The sequence below is a fragment of the Toxotes jaculatrix genome, chromosome 7 (assembly GCF_017976425.1).
Source record: "Toxotes jaculatrix isolate fToxJac2 chromosome 7, fToxJac2.pri, whole genome shotgun sequence".
Classification (NCBI taxonomy): Eukaryota; Metazoa; Chordata; class Actinopteri; family Toxotidae; genus Toxotes; species Toxotes jaculatrix.
The window spans coordinates 19,629,505-19,648,490 of record NC_054400.1 but is presented as its reverse complement, the minus strand read 5'-3'; the positions used below and the strand labels follow the sequence as shown (position 1 = coordinate 19,648,490).

The following is an 18,986-nucleotide window of genomic DNA, read 5'->3' as shown; positions in this document are numbered from 1 at the left end:
CCTATCCAGGCAGTTGGGCTGAACTGATTCATAGATGAAGTAACAGAAAAAGTGCATAGACTTTGATCATTTGATTAGTTTTATGGATATAAAAAAACCTGACAATATGATTTAACTTGCTACAGAGACATCAACCCACCACAATGAAGGTTGTCTTTACAATAAATTAGAGCACAGGCAGGCGGATTGATAAGGTAATGTTACTGATGATGTTCTTCAAGAGTCAAAAGAAAAATAATATTTGTTATGCAGACACACAGTCCCTGTTTTTGTGATATCGTTAATTTATTGTTGGTTTATTGTTATTAATACAATAAAGTGGAAGCAGCATTTTACTGTTGCAGTTTGATGGTGCTAATTTTCACTATCTATTTTAAAAAATAGTTTAAATGCTGATGTGCTGTGCTTGTAAAACCTTAATCAGCAAAGTAACCAGTACTAGCTGTCAGATAAAATGCAGTAAAATGACAACATCTCTCTCTAAATGTAGGGGAATAGAAGTATAACGTTGCATTTAATTAAGTATAAGTACCTCCAGTATTAAAGTACGGTGGGCCTACTCGTAGTTTGCATTCCACCACAGTAAAACTGAACTGAAAAAGCAGGCTACATTACCTGACTCCCCACTGCTAATACACATAAAATGTACACAACATATGTGAAAAATAAATTACTATGTTAAGTCTAATTTTAAGAACTTCACCTTACCACAACACACCATTAACAACTGAGCAGTGCGCGCGCCTGCCTCGCCGGGCACGTGGGGGGTAAACTGGGATTGGTTCCGTCTGAACGGTGATTAGCGCGTGCAGGGGGGACCCTCAGAGGACCAGAGAGGACTCCCGGTGCGACGGTACGTAATGCTGCCGTTTTCTGTTTTCTGGCGCTGACGGCTGCAGGTATATAAAGCTGCTCGGCGAGTCCCCGGTCCGCTCACGGTGAGAGGAAGCGGAGAGCAGCTGAGACATGCCGGTGACCGGAGCGGGAGTCCACCAGACTGGAGGCGCCTCATCAGCATCACCCACAGGTAACAAAACTTTTTGGACTTCTGAATTGTAAAGATTTACAACCTTATGTGTTTTACAGTGGAAGCCTATAATTCCTCGTGGGAACTCCAGTCTAACTGGTTCACTTTTGACGATTAATGTTAAAGCTAAGATTTCCTTTTCTTTTCAATGAGACCTGCTGATTATTTTCTCAATTAGCTGATTATAAACAATGTTAATTACAAGCTCATAGTGACATATTCAAAGTGCTTGTTTTGCCTGATCAACAGTCCAAAATCCAAAGATTAATATAATCACTATAATATTATAAAATAATTAAACAGAGAAACACAGAAAACCTTATTTTAAAGGGCAAAATGTTAATGTTTCCTATGTATTTGTGTGCAGGAATTAAATGTAGTTGTGGGTATCTGTGTGTGTAAGGTGGAATATTTTTAATCAACCCTTTTGCATCATGCAAACCTATTAAAAAATGAGCCAATTAGTGATCAAAACTTTGCTTTTTTTGACAAATGTTATGAAGCACACCTCTGGTAGTATTTTGCTCTGGCTTGCATCCTGCTGTTCTCTGATCCCCTGTGTCCAAATGAGGTCGGTCCAATCCACCGCTCAGAGCCAGCCCGACTTTATGGTGCCAGTCGTAACCCTTGACCCCGTGGTGTTACTCTGCTGACAGTGCCAGTACCTCATTTGGCACAGTTTCTGTTACTCCACTGGGTTGGGATGGCATCTCATGCACAGGGTTATGACAAAACACGAAGGGAACTATTCTCACTCAGTGATCCAGATTTTAACTTTCACAATCAAGAGGTCTCACACACACAGTACAGTGTACGGGTAAACACATACGCATGGACACAAACATGCTCAGGTGGACACTGTCTTCCATTTGTGTCTTTTTCAGAGGGAAAACATGCAAACATGAATTCCCAGCCTGACAACAGCCACCAGCAGCAGCAGCCTGGCAGCGGGTGTAACCACCAGAGTTCAAACCAGAACCACAAATCGCAGCATGTGGACGGACCTGAGACGCAGGCCCTGCCCATGCCAGTCCCAGACCCCCCAGTTCAGTACACTAAGGTAAGCTCCAGTTTGGTTCAGATTTCTTTGTTCTTGGAGGGTAATTTAGCTCATAATGAAAAGGCATTTAAGTTCACCAATAAGACACTCAGGGTTTGGGGATCTTATTAGAATATTTAAATCAACCACTGTTGGTATGTGTTGGGTTTTGCTTTCTTAGTCATTAGTATGTCACTGTGTTCAGAAAATTGCCCTGCAGAGGAATCCTTGTAGGTATTTTACATTAAAAAGTCAAGCTTTGATTAAAATTTGATGTGAAAAAGCATTTGATGTTTTTGATTTCCTTTTATCCCCTTCCTAACATTTACAACGTGTCCTGGTGGGAGCGATTTTCTAACTGTGTTGCTTTCTTACCAGGCAGATTGTGAGTCTTATCATCTGGTCTGTATTTGGGTGAATCAGCCTATTGATAATTGGTTCAGTTGCCCTTTAATATGGCACTGTGTACCAGTGATGCAGTAATTTAGTATTCATGGCTTGTGTCCGGAATGAAAATGAAAAATATGTGGTGTCTGTTTGCAATTAGAGGAGAATGGAAATGTGGTTCTAACAAGATTAAACAAGACGAATATGGGAAAATATTTACGGGTCCTTTATCAGTTAGGGCACTGATGAAGGCAATTACCTGAAAATGCTCTACATGCTTTACAGCATGCAGATGCACATCATAAAAATATCAGAGCAGGCAAAACGACTCCCAGTAAATCCTGGGTGCCTGTTATTAATTTTATCAGGCTGAGAAGAGCTGATACACTTCAGCACTCGTTCAGGACTGTCTTTGATCTGCTATGCGACAAACAGCAAAGAAGATACCACTTTTTTAAAAAACGCACTTGAAGAATCTGTTTCTGTGTGTATTATTCCTTTCTATTTCTCCTCTGGTATCACAGTTGTTCATCAGTAACGAGTGGCATGAGTCATGCAGCGGGGGAAAGATTCCTGTGTATAATCCCGCCACAGGAGAGCTGCTGTGTGAAGTGGAGGAGGCTGATGCAGTGAGTGTTTTATACATCAGCAGTAAAGTAGAAGTGCTGTTTTTCCTTTGTACTAGCAACATTTCAAAAATGAAGGTGGAGTAAGTTTATTGTACCATGTTATGCTTTTTATACAGCTGTTTCTGAGTCTGTAGAGTTTTAATAAGGATTCTTACCCTGTTGCTCTTCCTGAGGTTTCTTCCGTTTTTATCCCTGTTAAAGTTTTTTTTCCTGTTTTTTCGGGGAGGGGGTGTTCCTTATCCAAATCCAGGGCCTCAGGATAGAGGTCATCAAGTGCTGTATAAAGTGTAATTACCCTTTGAGGCAAATTTGCAATTTGTAGCAATGGGCTATAAAACTGAAACTGACTTGACTTGACCTTTGTGACCATTTCTTCAAATTGAACCTCACATAGGAAGATGTGGACAAAGCTGTGAGGAGTGCCCGAGCCGCCTTCCAGGTGGGGTCACCGTGGCGATCCATGGACGCCTCAGACCGAGGTCATCTACTTAATAGACTTGCTGACTTAGTGGAGAGAGACCGGCTACTACTGGCAGTGAGAGATACACACAATAAATCCTCAGTTTAAATATTTCTTCCAAAAATTGAAAGTGAAAGATCAGCTGGTTTATTACAATGAATTAATGACACTATGTTTCTTATTTCTAGACCCTAGAGTCTCTGGACTCTGGCAAAGTGTTTCTCATGGCGTATTTTGTAGACCTGATGGCCACAATCAAAACCTTGAGATATTTTGGTGGCTGGGCAGACAAGATTCACGGCAAAACCATCCCCGTGGGTGAGTTTTTCAACACTGTTTCCTCACAACTTAATAGATTTAGTTTATAGACAGAGACACTGCCATGTTTGACAATTATGTTATTAATTTAACATAAAATATAAAATCCACAGTGTGTACAGAGCATGAATTAACTATATATTTATATATATATTTCTTTTAGATGGAGAATACTTTACTTACACACGACATGAGCCCATTGGAGTATGTGGCCAGATCATTCCTGTGAGTGTCCAAACACTTGAGAGACATACACAGCTTTACAGTTTACAGAATTCATTAGTTTCTCCAGAGACTACAGAAATTGTAATGATCAAGACTCTTGTTGTTTTAGGTCAAATATTAAACTATAATTTCATTAGGTTTCACACATAAAAAGGGTCTCAGAGTTGTGTCAGAACATCAAATCCACTGCCAACAATGAGAGCAAGCACTGATAAAACTGTATTCAGATCATGTGTCAGTTTAACTACAGAGAATACAAAGGAATCTGGCAAAACGTTTGAGCTTGCTTAACCTGAAATCAATATAATTGACGACTGAATCTGTGTGTGTCATATCCTCACATATTTTAATGCTTAATAAATTTTGAACATACTCACTTGAATATTTAGTCAGTTTACAAGTTCTTGGTGGTGTTGTAACTCAGACATGTTTATGCATTTTGGTCTGCAGTGGAACTTCCCGTTGATGATGTTTGCGTGGAAGATTGCTCCTGCTCTGTGCTGTGGGAACACTGTAGTCATCAAACCTGCTGAACAGACCCCATTATCAGCCCTGCACATGGCTGCACTCATAAAAGAGGTACTCAAATTATTAGCGTTCACTCCGAACAATGATATGAGAGCAAAGAACATGTGGACAAAAGCCATAAACTTGCACTCAGACATTGCTGAGCTGTAAAAGCAGAAAGACTGCTCGAAGATTATGTCTCATATAAAGATGAGCATGTGTAATGGCTGTTTTATTAAAGCTCTCCCTCTGCTTCTCTGGGTTCAGGCCGGGTTTCCTCCAGGTGTGGTGAACGTGGTGCCAGGTTATGGTCAGACAGCAGGCTGTGCCATTTCCCACCACATGGACATAGACAAAGTAGCCTTCACCGGATCAACTGCTGTTAGTATCTGCTGAAATGAAAAGCAAATCTTCCTCTCTTCTTTTCCTGTCTCTGAACCTATTTGTGTAATCGCTTTCACTGTAATGTAGCTGTGTATTTCACACTCTTGTCTTTGGTTGCCAGGTTGGGAAACTCATCCAGAAAGCTGCAGGTGACACCAATCTGAAAAGAGTTACACTAGAACTTGGCGGCAAAAATCCAAATATTGTCTTTGCGGACTGCGACTGTGAGTATTTTGGTTTTCTCAACAGTTACTGGATTATTTTATAACTGCTTTTTAAATATGTAGTATTGTTTTTTGTACCTTCAGCATGTGTTACAGCTTGCACTGAATGTTGCATTGTTGCATTGTTCTGTGCAGTGTTGATGAGAGCAAAAAGCTTTAAGATTACTCAATGTACAAGTAGAAATGTGAACCTTTAAACTGTGTTAAATGTCACTGGTAGCTAATGAGTTTTAAACAGAGATGACACCGTATAAGTCTTCTTACTTCCTTTCAACAGTCTAGCTGCAGCATTTTAGACTTAAAGGTCTACATGTGTGTCTTGCAGTAGAGTACGCAGTGGAGCAGGCCCACAGTGGTCTGTTCTTTAACCAGGGCCAGTGCTGTCTGGCTGGGTCCAGGGTGTTTGTGGAGGAACCAGTCTATGAGGAGTTTGTCCGTCGCAGTGTAGAGAGAGCCAGATCCAAAGTCCTGGGAAACCCACTGCTGCCAGGGGTGGATCAGGGACCACAGGTATACGGGAACCCTATTTATTTGACAACTGAGATTATCTAACAGGTCAGGAAGCAAAATTACCCACACAGAGAAAATAATTTGAGCTACCGGTTGCTGTGTTCTGTAGATTGACCAGAAGCAGTTTGATAAGATAATGGAGCTGATAGAGAGCGGGAAGACGGAGGGAGCCTCGCTGGAGTGTGGGGGGTCTGCATGGGGTCAGCAGGGACTTTTCATCCAACCCACCGTCTTCTCAAACGTCACAGATGATATGCGCATCGCCAAAGAAGAGGTACCCCAGTCTCAGACGCATCTGCACACGACAAACACACAGATTATTTGTGTCCTTATTTTAACACTGTGCTCTGAATTTCCTCCACATATATCATTTCCATCTTTGCCACCACATTTCCCTCCCTGTACTCACACGCTCCCAGATTTTCGGTCCAGTGCAACAGATCATGTGTTTCCGTAGCATCCATGAAGTCATCGAGAGGGCCAACGCCACACACTACGGCCTGGCAGCAGGAGTCTTTACTAACGACATTGACAAAGCCCTGACAGTCTCTTCTGCTCTGCAGGCTGGCATGGTCTGGTACGGATCAAATCCTCTACAGTTTAGCTTTTAGTTCATCTGGATCATCTGTGCATCTGCATGCGCTTTTATTTTTATATAATGAGGTAAAGGTAATGTTTTTTTTCTAGGGTGAACTGCTACAATGCCATGAGCACTCAGTGTCCGTTTGGTGGCTTCAAGATGTCTGGCAATGGGAGGGAACTGTGAGTGATATCATTGTACAATCTCTCAGGCAATAGCCCTTTGTTCTCGCTGTGTTTATGTCCACCATGCAACTACATATAGGTCAGTACTTTGGTGCTTGTCATACATTACAACTTGACCAGTAATCGTTGCTCATGTGAGGAAACACTGTCACAAGTCAATTTGGCACCCTTTGCTTCCATAATCAGTGATGTCTTCTTTTTTTTTATTTTAGGGGAGAATACGCTCTTCAGGAGTACACGGAGGTCAAGGCAGTCACCATCAAAATCTCACAGAAGAACTCATAACACCGTCACATCATAGAACGGACTTTTAAATTCTCTGCCACCCTTTGACTTCAGGTCCTCCACAGATATTTTGCAGTGATCACTGGGATGTTTTGAAGGCTTCGTCAATTCTGTGCCAATTCATGAACGTTTATTCCTCTCATTTCTGCTGACTGTTCACTATTTGTTTTTCAATATCTCATCAATGTTAAGTCTCTTTTGCTTGTTACTGTGACAGTGCTGACTTTGATTTATCTGTGTTTTCCCACACATCTCAGATCTCTTTAAAAGTTTAGTGGAGAGTATATTCTCTGTAGTAATGTCTCTTTTGTGATTGTTAGTTTAGAGAGTGTGTTCATTCAGAGGTAACAACTTAAACAGAACTTTGCCCAAAATTAATTAAACTGCTGTCACACAAAAGAAAATAGTCAAAATTGTCATTGGGGGGGCCGGGGGGGGGGGGGGCAAGGACTTGGACCCAAACGCAAAAACCCCAAAGACAGGCTAGGAGTAACGTAAAGTCTTTTAATAAACCAAAATCACTAGAAGAGTCCAGGGCAAGGGAACAAAACTCAAACAACCAAAAATCATCCACGAAGGAGAAAAACTCTAAGGAACAAAACTAAACAAAAACACAATAGTCCTTACTTGAAACAAAGGAAACCAAGGTAAGTCCGTGAGGGGGAAAACGCAAGACAGAGGAACATGAACAAACACAGGGACATGACATGGAGCAGACTCAGACACAGACTTGGGTATCAAAACAGACAAACTAACAAGAACACAAGGAAACAACGAGACTTAAATACACAAGGCAATGGGCAACAGGTGAAACCAATTAGGGTGGGGCAGACAATCACAAAAGCAGGGAAAAAAAGACAAAGACAGGAAGTAGAACAAGACAAGATACACAAGGGCTATGGTTTCAAAATAAAACAGGAACTATAAACAAAACTTAAGAAACTGAACAAAAGTCCACAAAAGAGTTCAAAACATAACAAAAGGGTTCAGAAAACAGCTCCCTTAGGGGCTAGTCATGACAAAAATAACTATAATAACATTAAAAATGTGTGAAAAATTATTATCCATGTCAATCAATTTTAAAAAAGTCTGTAGTTATTCCAGTGGCACATCCATCCTCCAGCCATGACTGCTGCAGTCATGCTAACAGACACCTGTTGTGTGTGGTTGCCTGGGTTTTGGTCCATGAACTTAATGCCTTGGAGGCCCACCCCGACCTCTTCCTCTGCCCGGCCCAGGTTGAGGCCCCCTGGCATTTCCAGGAGGCCCCCCTCTTGGCCCTGGGGCACGGGTCACTGGCCCTCTGGGGTTTGGGGCAGCCAGTGACACATCCTTTTGCAGATTAACCCCTTTCCCTGCTGCACCTGGCTTCGTTTTGGGAGACTTGCTGCCCTTCTCAATTACGACATCTGAGAAGATGGAGAGCAAAAAGAGCAGTGAGGAAAGTCAGGTGCAAACTGGCTGATAACGTGCAAGAAAACAATATGCTGTTGTGTGAGTGTACCAGGTGGGGGTGGCTCTTCCTCAGTGGGAGGCGGTATTAGAGACTTGTTTGGCAGCAAGTCCTCCAAGTCTTTCATCACTTGATTAGTGCTGTCCTTGTTGTTCCTGCGGTTCTTCTCCTCATCTCGAGCCTAAAATGTCCACCGATAAGCCAGACAGCCATTTGTTTGATTAAATCTTAAACAAAGGAGAATTGGAAAAAAGAGGGAAACAACAAATCAAAGAACTTAGACGTATCAAAAGGACGCTCATACTGACCATTTGCATCTTCCTTTTAAGGTCGGCGTTGGCTTGTTGGTATCCTTTTGACACTGCATTCAGGTAGTAGATGGCCAACCTGTTATACAGCATTAGAAGTCTCTCAAGTTTTAGGACTTTACTTCAAAAACTTACACACACATTTTTTTTCCCGAAGATACCACAGAGTATTTCACTTCATATTTAAATGATACGTACACCATGAGGAGGACAGCAGGCATGATGAGTCCAGGGTTGGTGGCATAAGTAAAAATGTTCCCTATGAAGGATGGTAGATCCTGTTCTATAGTTTCTATTACCACGTCATACATCTTCTCTTGACCACTGGCAGAAAGACATGGATCAGATAAAGTTCACTGTTTGTTGTATCTACTCTTTGGATAAAAAGTGTCCACCAAACCACAAATGGAAGAGATTTACGTTTAAGCTGAGTCTGTTGATGTCTGGAAAAAAAACGTGGTTTGCTGGAGTGTAAAAAGATTCAGGAGCCTAAAATACTAAAAACAGCCAGCACATTTGAATAAACTGACTATAAATTGTTTTAAATTGTTTCAGGTAGCTACACACAAACTGACTAAAATACCTTTAACATGGCAAAGATCTCACCATGAACTATCACGACAGTCTATCTTTGTGATGTTAATTCACATTCCACTCCCATGTAGTCTGCCATTTTAGTCCTACTGACCTGAACGGCCCACAATCGAAAGAAGGGGGCAAGGTCATGATAGTGTAGACGACTGGAAGCAGGCTGAGGAACAGCACGAGTAGCAGCAGGCCCATGTAGAAGTTGTTGGAACGTGAGGCTTTGAAGACTCGCTCATGAGGAACATTACAGGACATTACTGCCCAGCACTGATAGTACATCGAGCACAGGAGACGCAAAACGTTCAGACCCACCAGACCCGGAGCATAAAAAGCTCCCATCCTGAGGAAATAGAGTTACCAACATTATTTCAATAATACTGTTATATCAGCTAATGTTGTGCTAATCATTTAAATGAACCTACTGAGTCTTCTAAGTAGTGATTTAATGTAATTCATTTGAGTTACTTCTGCAACAGCTTGGCTGTAACTTCAACAGGTGTGCAAATAACATCTAAGTTGAACAGGCAGGCTCTCCACACACACTAATTTGTTATTAATTATCTGCATAGAGGAGTTAGACAAGAAGACACAAGAAACAAGAGCTGTTTTCTATCAGAGGGAAGCTCATTAGTCAACAATTAGTCCCATTAGAGAATCCCAGGCTATACAGAAAGAGGCAGGAGAGAAAATCAACCATGCACATGTAGAGTAATTCACCATATCATTCCTTGATTGAAGACAAGCCCCAGCACATTTCCACTGATGTCAAACTCTCCATATGAAGGCTGGTATAAACACAACAACTTATTAGCATGTTCACCTGAATCAACAACAACCAGGTCGATACACTTTGCATTAGCTCCTCTCTCTCTCTCTCTATGTTTCTCTCTCTCTGTAATTAAGTTCTCATTGCAGTGTCCTCTTTCACTCAATGTTGGGGATCACCTGTCTCGCCAGATGTCATTGTATGGTATCAGGTTGACTTGGATCCAATACGAACTGTGCTGTACTCACACAGTGTTCAGTTATAGCTGAATAACATGATAGCTATACACTGGTAATGTAAACACTCTTTAATCTGACACATCCCACAAGAGGAACAAATGTCACATTGATGTAAAGGATGGTTTAAAGCACGGGACATCAACGTAATGTAATGTTTTGTTGGATAGGTAAAAAGAAAAAAACAATAATTCTTTATTTAATTTAACCAAACAAATGAAAACTGAGACTAGCAATCTAACCGGTCCCACTGACACACACTGCGAGTACTCACGAATCCAGCCTCCAGGTCCCAGCACCAGCAGTAGTTGAGGAAGCGAACAATGAGAGCTCGCAGAAAGTCACCAATCAGGATTGTCAGATAGGTCACCTGCATGTCTGACACGATCAGCTTCACAAATTCCTAAACAGAAGAAGAAACCAGGGAGAAGTCAAAGAAATAAGAACAAATACAACCCGATCGATGAAATCAGACGCTTGGGTAAACAAGAAGATTGATGCAGCAAATAGAGTAAAAGTTAGCTATTGTACTGACTATTCCCACTCCAGTTTCCCAGCAGGGTCCTCTGACGACATCGGCTGGGTTCACAGCTGGAGGAGGCACATCTGTCGTGTTGAAGTGGTAGGTGTAGTTGGCATAATACTGATTCAAAGACCATTCGGTGGCATTCTTGATTGACTTCTCCCTCTCCAACTAAAGAACAGAAAATAAAGAATAGGCAAAGTTAATCAAACTCAAATTACTGTCAGACAGTTTGGACACAGGGACATGCACAGTTCACAGGAAAGGAATTGTTCATATCTGACTGTTAAATACATAGTTACAGCCATCTGCAAGAATTAATTCTATAAAATATCAAAAGCCAGAGCAACCATATCAAAGATCTAGTTACTCTCGTCACATAAGATGATGTCCACTAACATGGGTTTTAAAAGCCCAAATATGTATAAATACCTCATGGTCATACATCATACCTTGGCAGTAACCTCATCAAACAGGGCAAAGAGGAAGGTGTAAAGGTTTCCCAGGAAGAGGGCAAAGATTCGACCCAGCTGCCACTTAAGGGCAATTCGAGGGTGATAATCTTCCAACTCTGCAATTGTTTCAAACAGAGGAGGACACACCAGGCCCAGCAGAGACATCACAAACTCCACCTGATACATTAGACGAGAGGGGGGGGGGGGGGTACAAATCTCGTTTTTAGTTAATTGCGAGAATCGGCTCTCAGTCATTTCCATAGCTCCTTGTGTTCACATTAGAATAATCATATGATAACTCAAGCAGAAGAAGTTTGAATGTCTGAACCTGCCTCATTCTTTTCAAACCACGAGAGATCTTCTTTCTTCATCTCAGCAAACTCCTGAGAACGTTTCACCACAAAGTAGATGAGGTATCCACTGCCTCCAAGGCAGCACAGGATCAGAAAGTTCGCAAGAACCCTGAGGAACCGTCGAAGATGGATGTTCTCATCTTTCTGGTTCTCCTGTTCATCCACAATGGATTCCTACAGAAGGGGTAAATTAGATTAAAATGGTCAAATGAGTAAAGATGCATTTAAGTTTCCTCAAGTTTTTTGTTTAGCCATGTTACCTGTATATTGCTCGTCTGTAATGATACTTTATGATTCTGAAATGTTCCAGTATTTCATTTCTTTTAGTCTTCTAATTTCTTGATATACCCATTTTCCATCAATCTCAAGATCATCATTTCCCAGAATACCTTTTGTGACTTCAGATGTGAGTTGTATGCATGACAGTCATGAAATTATTCGTAAAAGTAAGAGAGAAAAAAAGCCTCAAAAAACATTGTCATGTTCCTATGTTCATTCTCCAAACACAAATACATACACACACACACCTGCTAACCTTGAAGCTGGTGGTAATTGAGGCGTACTTATTGTCTGCAGTCTCAGGGTTTCCTATGAGGAAGTCCCAGCTGGTGAACATCTTCCAGCTGAAGGTGAACTCTCCCTCCTCCGCCCCATCTCCTCCTTCATTTGAGTTACGAGCCATCCTGAAAAGAAAGACAGATCGTCAAACATCTCCATCTGCATACACGTACTGTACATCAGACTGAAGGACCTGTGTGTCTTGCCTACGTTCTAATGACAACCATCAGGCTGTATCCAAAGATGCCAACACCCACAAGCAGGTATGACAGAGGGAGTTTGAACTGCAGCAGTCCAATCGTTCGCTCATTGTTGTAGTAGCCATAGAACAAAAAGGAGTACTTGCAGTATCCCTGTTGATGAGGGATACAAAGAATCACCCAAACTTATGGACATTTATGCACTTTTTTTTTTTTTTTTTTAAAGTTAAAATACAGCAAATAAAATAGTAACATCTTGTTAAAGTCTTCAGTCTACATGCTAACAGCTCTATGAGACTGTACGTTTTGGCTAAGATATTTCCCTCAAATCACAGATCTAAACCTCATGTTGGTGCTAGGGGAAAATTCACGGGATCACCAGAGTCATTAGGATTCCCCCTCTTGGCACCATGAATGTCTGCACAAAATTTCATGGCCACCCATTTAATGGTTGCTGAGATATTCAGTCTGGACCAAAAGTGTTGGACCAGTAGCCATTTCTATGGCCATTCCAGTAATTTGGCAACGCAGTTTATATATGGTACACCACGTCTTTCTTGTCATACAGATTTGTTTTATCCTTCCATGGTAAATATCATCCACCTGTCTTCATAAGTTAAATCAGGTATTATAAACTTAGAAATGAAGCTAAGATCCTCACACCAAAGTCGAAGAGCACAGAGAAGTCCATGGCTGTCGCCTGCTCGTCTCGGGGGACAGTCTTCCTGGGAATGGAGCCATAGGGAAGACCCATAAGGACCTAAACACAGAGGAGAGGGTTGGGGTTGAGAAAGGAGAGAGATTTGAAAACATATACAATGTCTGCTACACCAGGCATCACCTGCCTGCTGACACGCATTATGAGAATGGCCGTACCTCAGGAAGCACCACCAGGCCAAACATGAACCCAAAAAGGACCAGATTCAGACCATACATCCACCTCAGAAAAATAAAGAAGGATGCCACAGAGGACCCAAAGTGACCTATAATTGGGAAAACAGGGAACGTGACTTGGAAATATGAAGACAGCCTATTATAAACCGTAAGATCATAGCTCAGATTATAGCTCAGTGATTATTTTTCAGAGAAAGTTGTTGTGGTACCAACTTTCTACTTCCTTTATCTTTCTCTCCCAGGGTATACAGGCTGTTTTGAAGTTCTCAAAGTCACGTTTAAACTTGATAAGTTTCTGAGGGAAAAAAAAAACATTTTAAATGTTTAAAATTTTATTTAAAATTTTTGCAATATCATCCACAGTATAAACTAATGAATTTTATATTATTGTATCTTTGAGTACCAACCTAGCTGTAACATGAACTGATTACCTTTGTCAGCATGACTTTGAACGCATACAGCTTCCTGCCTCTTCCTTTCCCAAGAGCTCCTTCAAACTCTTCAACAAACTCCTGGGCCTCCCTGTGTGACCAGCCAGAAAAAAACACAGAAAACCGTGACTCACTCAACCAATGAATGAATTAGTTAGAGGTAACAGGATGTTAAAACAACAGGTGAAGGATGATTTACTGATTGATGAAACATTACTACTTAGGCTTGGCAAGCAGGAGGTCAGTCAGCCACAACAACATGCATTAAACAGTGTCAAGCTCGCCTATCATGTTCCCTTACCAGAATCTTGCTTACACTGATCTGCAGATAGAGAAACATACACACCTGCCTCACATACACACACAAATACACTAACCTACACAACTCCCAGCCTTTGCCCGGACAAGGCAGCCTTCTCACCCTGAAGATGTTTAACAGGCTGAACTGCAGCCAGCCTTGTTCGTGCTGCAGTGAGATTTATAGACAGCTGTGATCATGTTTCTGTTGTGCATCTCACAGAGGGGAGATAATTTGTAACTGAATAAAACTTTAAATGTTAGCAGAGAAAAAAAACTGCCTGGATCTAATCATTTTCAGAGGTTTCAAGGGTTTAAAGATTTGGTTGAGTTGTTGAGTGCATTTGTTTCTGTGCAGAATTAAACAGGCAGACCCTGGCATGCTACAGCAAAGAAGAAAGTCTTGTATGTGTAAGCATTATATCAAAGCCATTGAGCAGTTTCTTGAAATCATGATAGCTTTGACGTGTAATATGACAAAACAGGGTCATAGGAAACCTGCTCTGACCTCTGTGTAAAACATTTCCACTTTGTTCTTGTCCAAAGTAGTTTTGACAGTCTATAGATCACAGCACTGACAAAGAGAAGTATCAAACAGCTAAAGTATCAATGAACAAGTTTTAATAATGCACAATCAACATCACATGTACATGACATGAGTGATGGTAAGCATTAAGGAAAGTGGAAAAAAACAAATGAGTAACAAGCTAAATACCAAAATAAAACAAGCATAAAGAACAAAATGCAGCCGCAACAACAACCAGATAGTACAGTTGTCACAAGCAAACAGTCTGAGGATGTGAGTTAAAGTTGGCCACTGGTTTTGGGTTTTGTTTTTACTTGAGCACTATGAGTCTCCTCTTCATCCGCCAGGGTTTGTTTCTTAACGTAGCGATCAGCTTCTTCTTCTCCTCTACCTGTTCCTTCAGGGCTGCGATCTCTCCCTCCGACATCGATTCTTCATCAGACTCGGAGGAAGAAGAGGAGCTGATGAAGGGAAAGAGCTGTCAAGTGCCATGGCTATGAAATGGCGCTACAGGATCAGACTGCAGCAGCTACACCAATAGCTGGAAATCCAAAACTTAAAACTTATCTGCATGTGAACAATTTTACAAAATAGAGGAAGAGCAGAAACTCAGTGAAGCTCACCTCTTAAGAATATACTCATATAAGACGCATAAGAAAGTTTGTTTATTTTGTTGGTCTCATGTTTCGTGCTATTTAAAATCGCTTTGACCATCAAAAAATGAGCACCTTCTGGTGATTTTATTAAATTTAGTGCTAAGAAGCTAATTTGAAAATGCTGTGACAGCTAAATATCATAATGTCAGCATTTAGTTTAAAGCCCTGCTGTGCTTCAGTACTGCATCAAAGAGGCACTAGCATGGCTACAGGATCTAAAGGCCTGGTTACTGTAGAAACAAGTAGTTTGTTATCCAACCACATCTAGAGGAAACATGTTCAATAGCTGTTCCAAATGGCCACAACTGAAAATGGGGTGGAGATACAAGTCTCACAAGTTTGCTGTATTAACTTAACTTACGTGTCAGTTTTGTATTCACAGATTGTTCACTCTGCCTCAGTGTGGCCACAACAAAATAATTATTCCAGGTTTTAAAAATTGTGTTTAATTTTCTTGATGTCAGCATGCTTTCTGCTGTCGCGGTCACAAAAAAAAAAAAAAAAAAATGAATCAAACAAATTTGACAAATTTGTTGAAAGCCTCACAGGCTAAAGGCAGACACTTTTAAAGGGTTTCTTTTAACTTCTACGCAGCACTTTGTAAAAACGTTTTTAAAAGGTTACACTCAAATTAAATCATTACATGAAATAATTTTCATGAGAAGTCTTCAGAGTTATGGTATGGATTTGACTTCCTTTGTTAAAATTCTATAAAATTCTTTCGTTAATATTCAGATCTTCTTTCTTGACACTCTATAGTCAGGTCGGCTACTCTAAAATGCAGCCAACCACCAAACACTCCCAGTGAAACAGTAGGAAGATGTGGTGTCTCAGGATGTTTTGTCCCGTTGCCTTTGTTTTAAGGCTGCAGTAAATAATGGATGAACAAATGAGGAGTTCACCGTCCATCACAGCAGCCAAAAATCTTTATCACTCAAACTTCTTCACTGTAACTGAATTTTAAGTGTTTTGTAAAACATCTGATAGGATGATGATCTAACCTTTTCTGTCATACTCACACACACACACAAAAAAAAACCTGGTCCAGTGAATAATTAACTCGTTGCTACTCATTTGGTTGTTAATGCACATAAAATCCAGGGCTATTAGATGGTTTGCTGATATGCCACATCAAAAATCATATACACTGTAAGTGCCGTATATTCAGGGAAACAAGTGTGTATTCTGTGTTGTAATGATTATTAATGTAATTTTTCAGTGTTTCATCTCCCTGAATATGTGGCACATACAATAGCTTCATGTCAGCAGAGTCTGCCTGGAGTCTGCATGAGACTGCATGGAGAAAGCCTGTACAGGTGTGTGGAGCGTGCAGGTAGGTGAGAGACAGCTCTCAGAGAATACTACACCTGCTCAACTTCCCATTCTTCTTTTTCTTGCCCTTCTCATCATCTTTGTCCTTCCCTTCTTTCCCTTTAACATTTCCCTTCTTCTCCTTATTCTGCTCCTCCTTCTCCTTTTTGGACACTGCTCTCCCTCCTTTTTTCCTTTTCTCCTGGTTGTCTTCGCTGTCTTCATCGCTGTCCTCCTTGGCAGCTCTCCTCCTGGACGCTTTTGATCCTCTGCTTTTCACACTCCGGTTGTCTTCCTCGTTGTCTTCGTCACTGTCTCGGGGCTTAGCCCTCTTCTTTCGCCCTCTTTTCCGTGGTGCTTCGTCCTCATCCTCCTCATCTTCTTCATCATCACTGACCCGTTTGGCTCTACGTTGTGGCTTGACTCTTCTGTTTTTACTTCTCCTCCTGGCTTCATCTGAGACACACATGTACACATGTTTATACAAAAAGGAAAATTTGAAAAAGTTGCAAATAATCTTGAAGGAAAGAGACAAAAGAAGGAAAAACAAGCAGTAATTTATGTCTGTTTAGTCCTTTACACCATTGTGTTGTGACAAACCACATCCACATCCAGGACAATCTAACTGTATTGCTAATGAAAGACAAATGAAGATTGTCCTACAAAACTCACCTTCACTTCCACTGTCTATCACAGCATCAACCTCCATCCCAACTGGAACATGTGAACAAAAATATGAAAACATAAATTCAGGTAATAAATCTCAAGTATTCAAAATTGACTTTTTCCTCAGTCATTAAAAAGGTGACTGTTTAAAGTCACCTTTTTAATGACTGAGGTGACGGTTTAAAGCTGAAAATTGATTGTGAGAAAAAGCTATTTTAAAAATCTTCTCACCGTCTTCCACCTTAAGCACAGCATCATTTTTCCTCTTTGGAGGCATTCTTCTGGCTCCCTCTTACTCTTCTTGTCTTCTGATCACTTCAGACTCTGCCTCATCTCCATCCATGAGTCACTCAGTATGAGCAGCCAATGCTCCTGTGAAGGTACTATGTCAAAAAGCCAGGACACACACACACACACGCGCGCGCAGGAACGGGTGTTCCTCTGTTTAGGCTGTTCAAAGCCTGGGCTCCTTGACAACCATCAAAGACACGCAGTCCATTAGATAATAATCAGGCGCCCCGGGTCAGACAATGGGCTTGTCAGTCAAAATGCTAATTGATATTTGATTAGAGCAACAAGAGAACAGACACAGTCCACATTCTTTAATGCCAATGTTCATTCAAATTTAACTTACAGTATTACTGTCACATACTGTGATCATACAAGGAAACAGCTCTGACAACTAAAACTGATGGTTGGACATTTGCCATCCTTCATTGGGGATCCAGAAAGGAGACACCAGAGCAAATGTAGACATAAAGGTCAGATCTCATTAAAGTTGGATGAAAGCTTAAGTAATCCTGAGTGACAAGTGAAACAAGTCACTGTATGTGAATACTGTACACAGTGTCCAGTTTGACTCACAAGCAAACACTCAAAATGAACATGTAAGACTTATTGCACTACAGCGAATGTGTCATTCAAAATAAAGTGTTCTACAAACCGTCCATTAAAGGAGAAGTCCAATGTGAGTGATGTGGTTACAGTACTTTTTCTTTAAAAAAAAAAAAAAAAAAAAGTTTTTTAGACATACTTGAAGAATGTGGAGCGGTCCTTTCATCAAGAGTTTTTATAATAGTGGTGAAAGGGCATGAAAGTGAGACATAGGGGATTAACAGTGTAGCCTGAATTGTCCGCGTTATGTGTTTCAAACAAGTAAAATGCAGGGACTACCTGTGTGGTTATGGTCAAATGTCAGATCTGACCTTTTGAATAATGCAGGAGGAAACAAGAGACGCTTGGCTGCTATGCAGCTAACACAGAGAGCAACAGTCTTCTGGGGAATATATTAATGCTGGCTTGAAGGCTTATACCTGAAAGACAAGCTAAGACCTCAGGGTTGGAGCTTTTCATGTCCTCCTCATCCAGCTCCTCCTCTTGCTCCTCGTCCTGATCATCCTCCCTCCACTTCCCGCAACCATTCAAATCTCCTCTCCATCATGCTTCCTTCTCACTACACTGTACTTTGGCCTAGATGCATTTATTCTTAAGATCCATTAACTAAAAAGGGTCTAACTTTCCACCACTTCACCCTCTGACTCTGAGCAGTCAAATCAGTGTTTGTATAAGGGCATAAGAGATGCCCTTTGTGGTACAGCGGACATAGAGATATCCGGTAGTGTGCAACCTGTCATGGCTCAGTTTTCTGCCACATTGTGCCCTCATGGAGGGAGACTGGGACGGAGCCAAAACACAACTCCAGTAGGAGGGTGAAACGGCGGGCACCAGAGTGGTTGGTATTACCTGGATACATAAGAGCAAGGTAGATTATGACAGAGTCTCCAGTAGACAGAGAAGATGCAGGGTTTACTTGTCTCCTTGTCAAAGTCTCCTCAGTCTTCATTTAATAATGTGAGTGACAATCCTTGGCTCACGATGAAAGGATAAAGCATCGGGACTTACTTCATCCTCTGGGTCTCACATAACGGCAGAATTAATACTTAATGCTTACTTGCCATAAATTGATGATGAGCATCAATGAAAGTGGGTCTGATTGTCACTGTGA

General features: G+C 41.1%; 2 protein-coding genes across 3 annotated transcripts; one reads left to right on the top strand and one right to left on the bottom strand.

Moving 5' to 3' along the window:
- The first annotated feature begins 966 nt into the window (after positions 1-966).
- On the top strand, positions 967-6,760 carry LOC121184402 (retinal dehydrogenase 1-like). Of its 2 annotated transcripts, XM_041042039.1 has the most exons (14): positions 967-1,027; positions 1,912-2,087; positions 2,978-3,082; positions 3,477-3,617; positions 3,731-3,860; positions 4,024-4,085; positions 4,536-4,664; positions 4,860-4,973; positions 5,098-5,200; positions 5,526-5,710; positions 5,820-5,984; positions 6,130-6,287; positions 6,398-6,472; positions 6,688-6,760. In XM_041042039.1, exons 1-14 carry the CDS (start codon positions 967-969, stop codon positions 6,758-6,760), a joined length of 1,677 nt encoding a protein of 558 aa, XP_040897973.1. The 2 variants fall into 2 exon arrangements, with proteins under 2 accessions (XP_040897973.1, XP_040897974.1); XM_041042040.1 differs by lacking the exon at positions 967-1,027 and having other exon boundaries at positions 2,052-2,087; positions 2,978-3,086; positions 3,481-3,617.
- Positions 6,761-7,951: 1,191 nt separating this feature from the next.
- On the bottom strand, positions 7,952-17,258 carry tmc2b (transmembrane channel-like 2b). The gene is made up of 20 exons (XM_041042037.1): positions 17,213-17,258; positions 16,988-17,029; positions 16,372-16,771; positions 14,663-14,809; positions 13,526-13,616; positions 13,308-13,389; positions 13,077-13,183; positions 12,862-12,960; positions 12,211-12,353; positions 11,978-12,125; positions 11,422-11,616; positions 11,087-11,266; positions 10,647-10,805; positions 10,386-10,514; positions 9,827-9,894; positions 9,210-9,449; positions 8,720-8,845; positions 8,522-8,600; positions 8,265-8,394; positions 7,952-8,169 (listed from the first exon to the last, which is right to left on the bottom strand). The coding sequence occupies exons 1-20, from the start codon at positions 17,256-17,258 to the stop codon at positions 7,952-7,954; spliced, it is 2,829 nt and encodes a 942-aa protein (XP_040897971.1).
- Positions 17,259-18,986: the final 1,728 nt, after the last annotated feature.

Coding starts and splice junctions, on each gene's coding strand:
- tmc2b (XM_041042037.1), bottom strand. CDS start 17,258: ATGCCTCCAAAGAGGAAAAATGATGCTGTGCTTAAGGTGGAAGACG. Junction 9,450..9,826: donor TTCAATCAAGGAATGATATG/GTGAATTACTCT, acceptor CTATTTCCTCAG/GATGGGAGCTTTTTATGCTC. Junction 8,846..9,209: donor TTCGATTGTGGGCCGTTCAG/GTCAGTAGGACT, acceptor TCTTTCTGCCAG/TGGTCAAGAGAAGATGTATG.
- LOC121184402 (XM_041042039.1), top strand. CDS start 967: ATGCCGGTGACCGGAGCGGGAGTCCACCAGACTGGAGGCGCCTCATCA. Junction 2,088..2,977: donor CCCCAGTTCAGTACACTAAG/GTAAGCTCCAGT, acceptor CTGGTATCACAG/TTGTTCATCAGTAACGAGTG. Junction 5,985..6,129: donor TGCGCATCGCCAAAGAAGAG/GTACCCCAGTCT, acceptor ACACGCTCCCAG/ATTTTCGGTCCAGTGCAACA.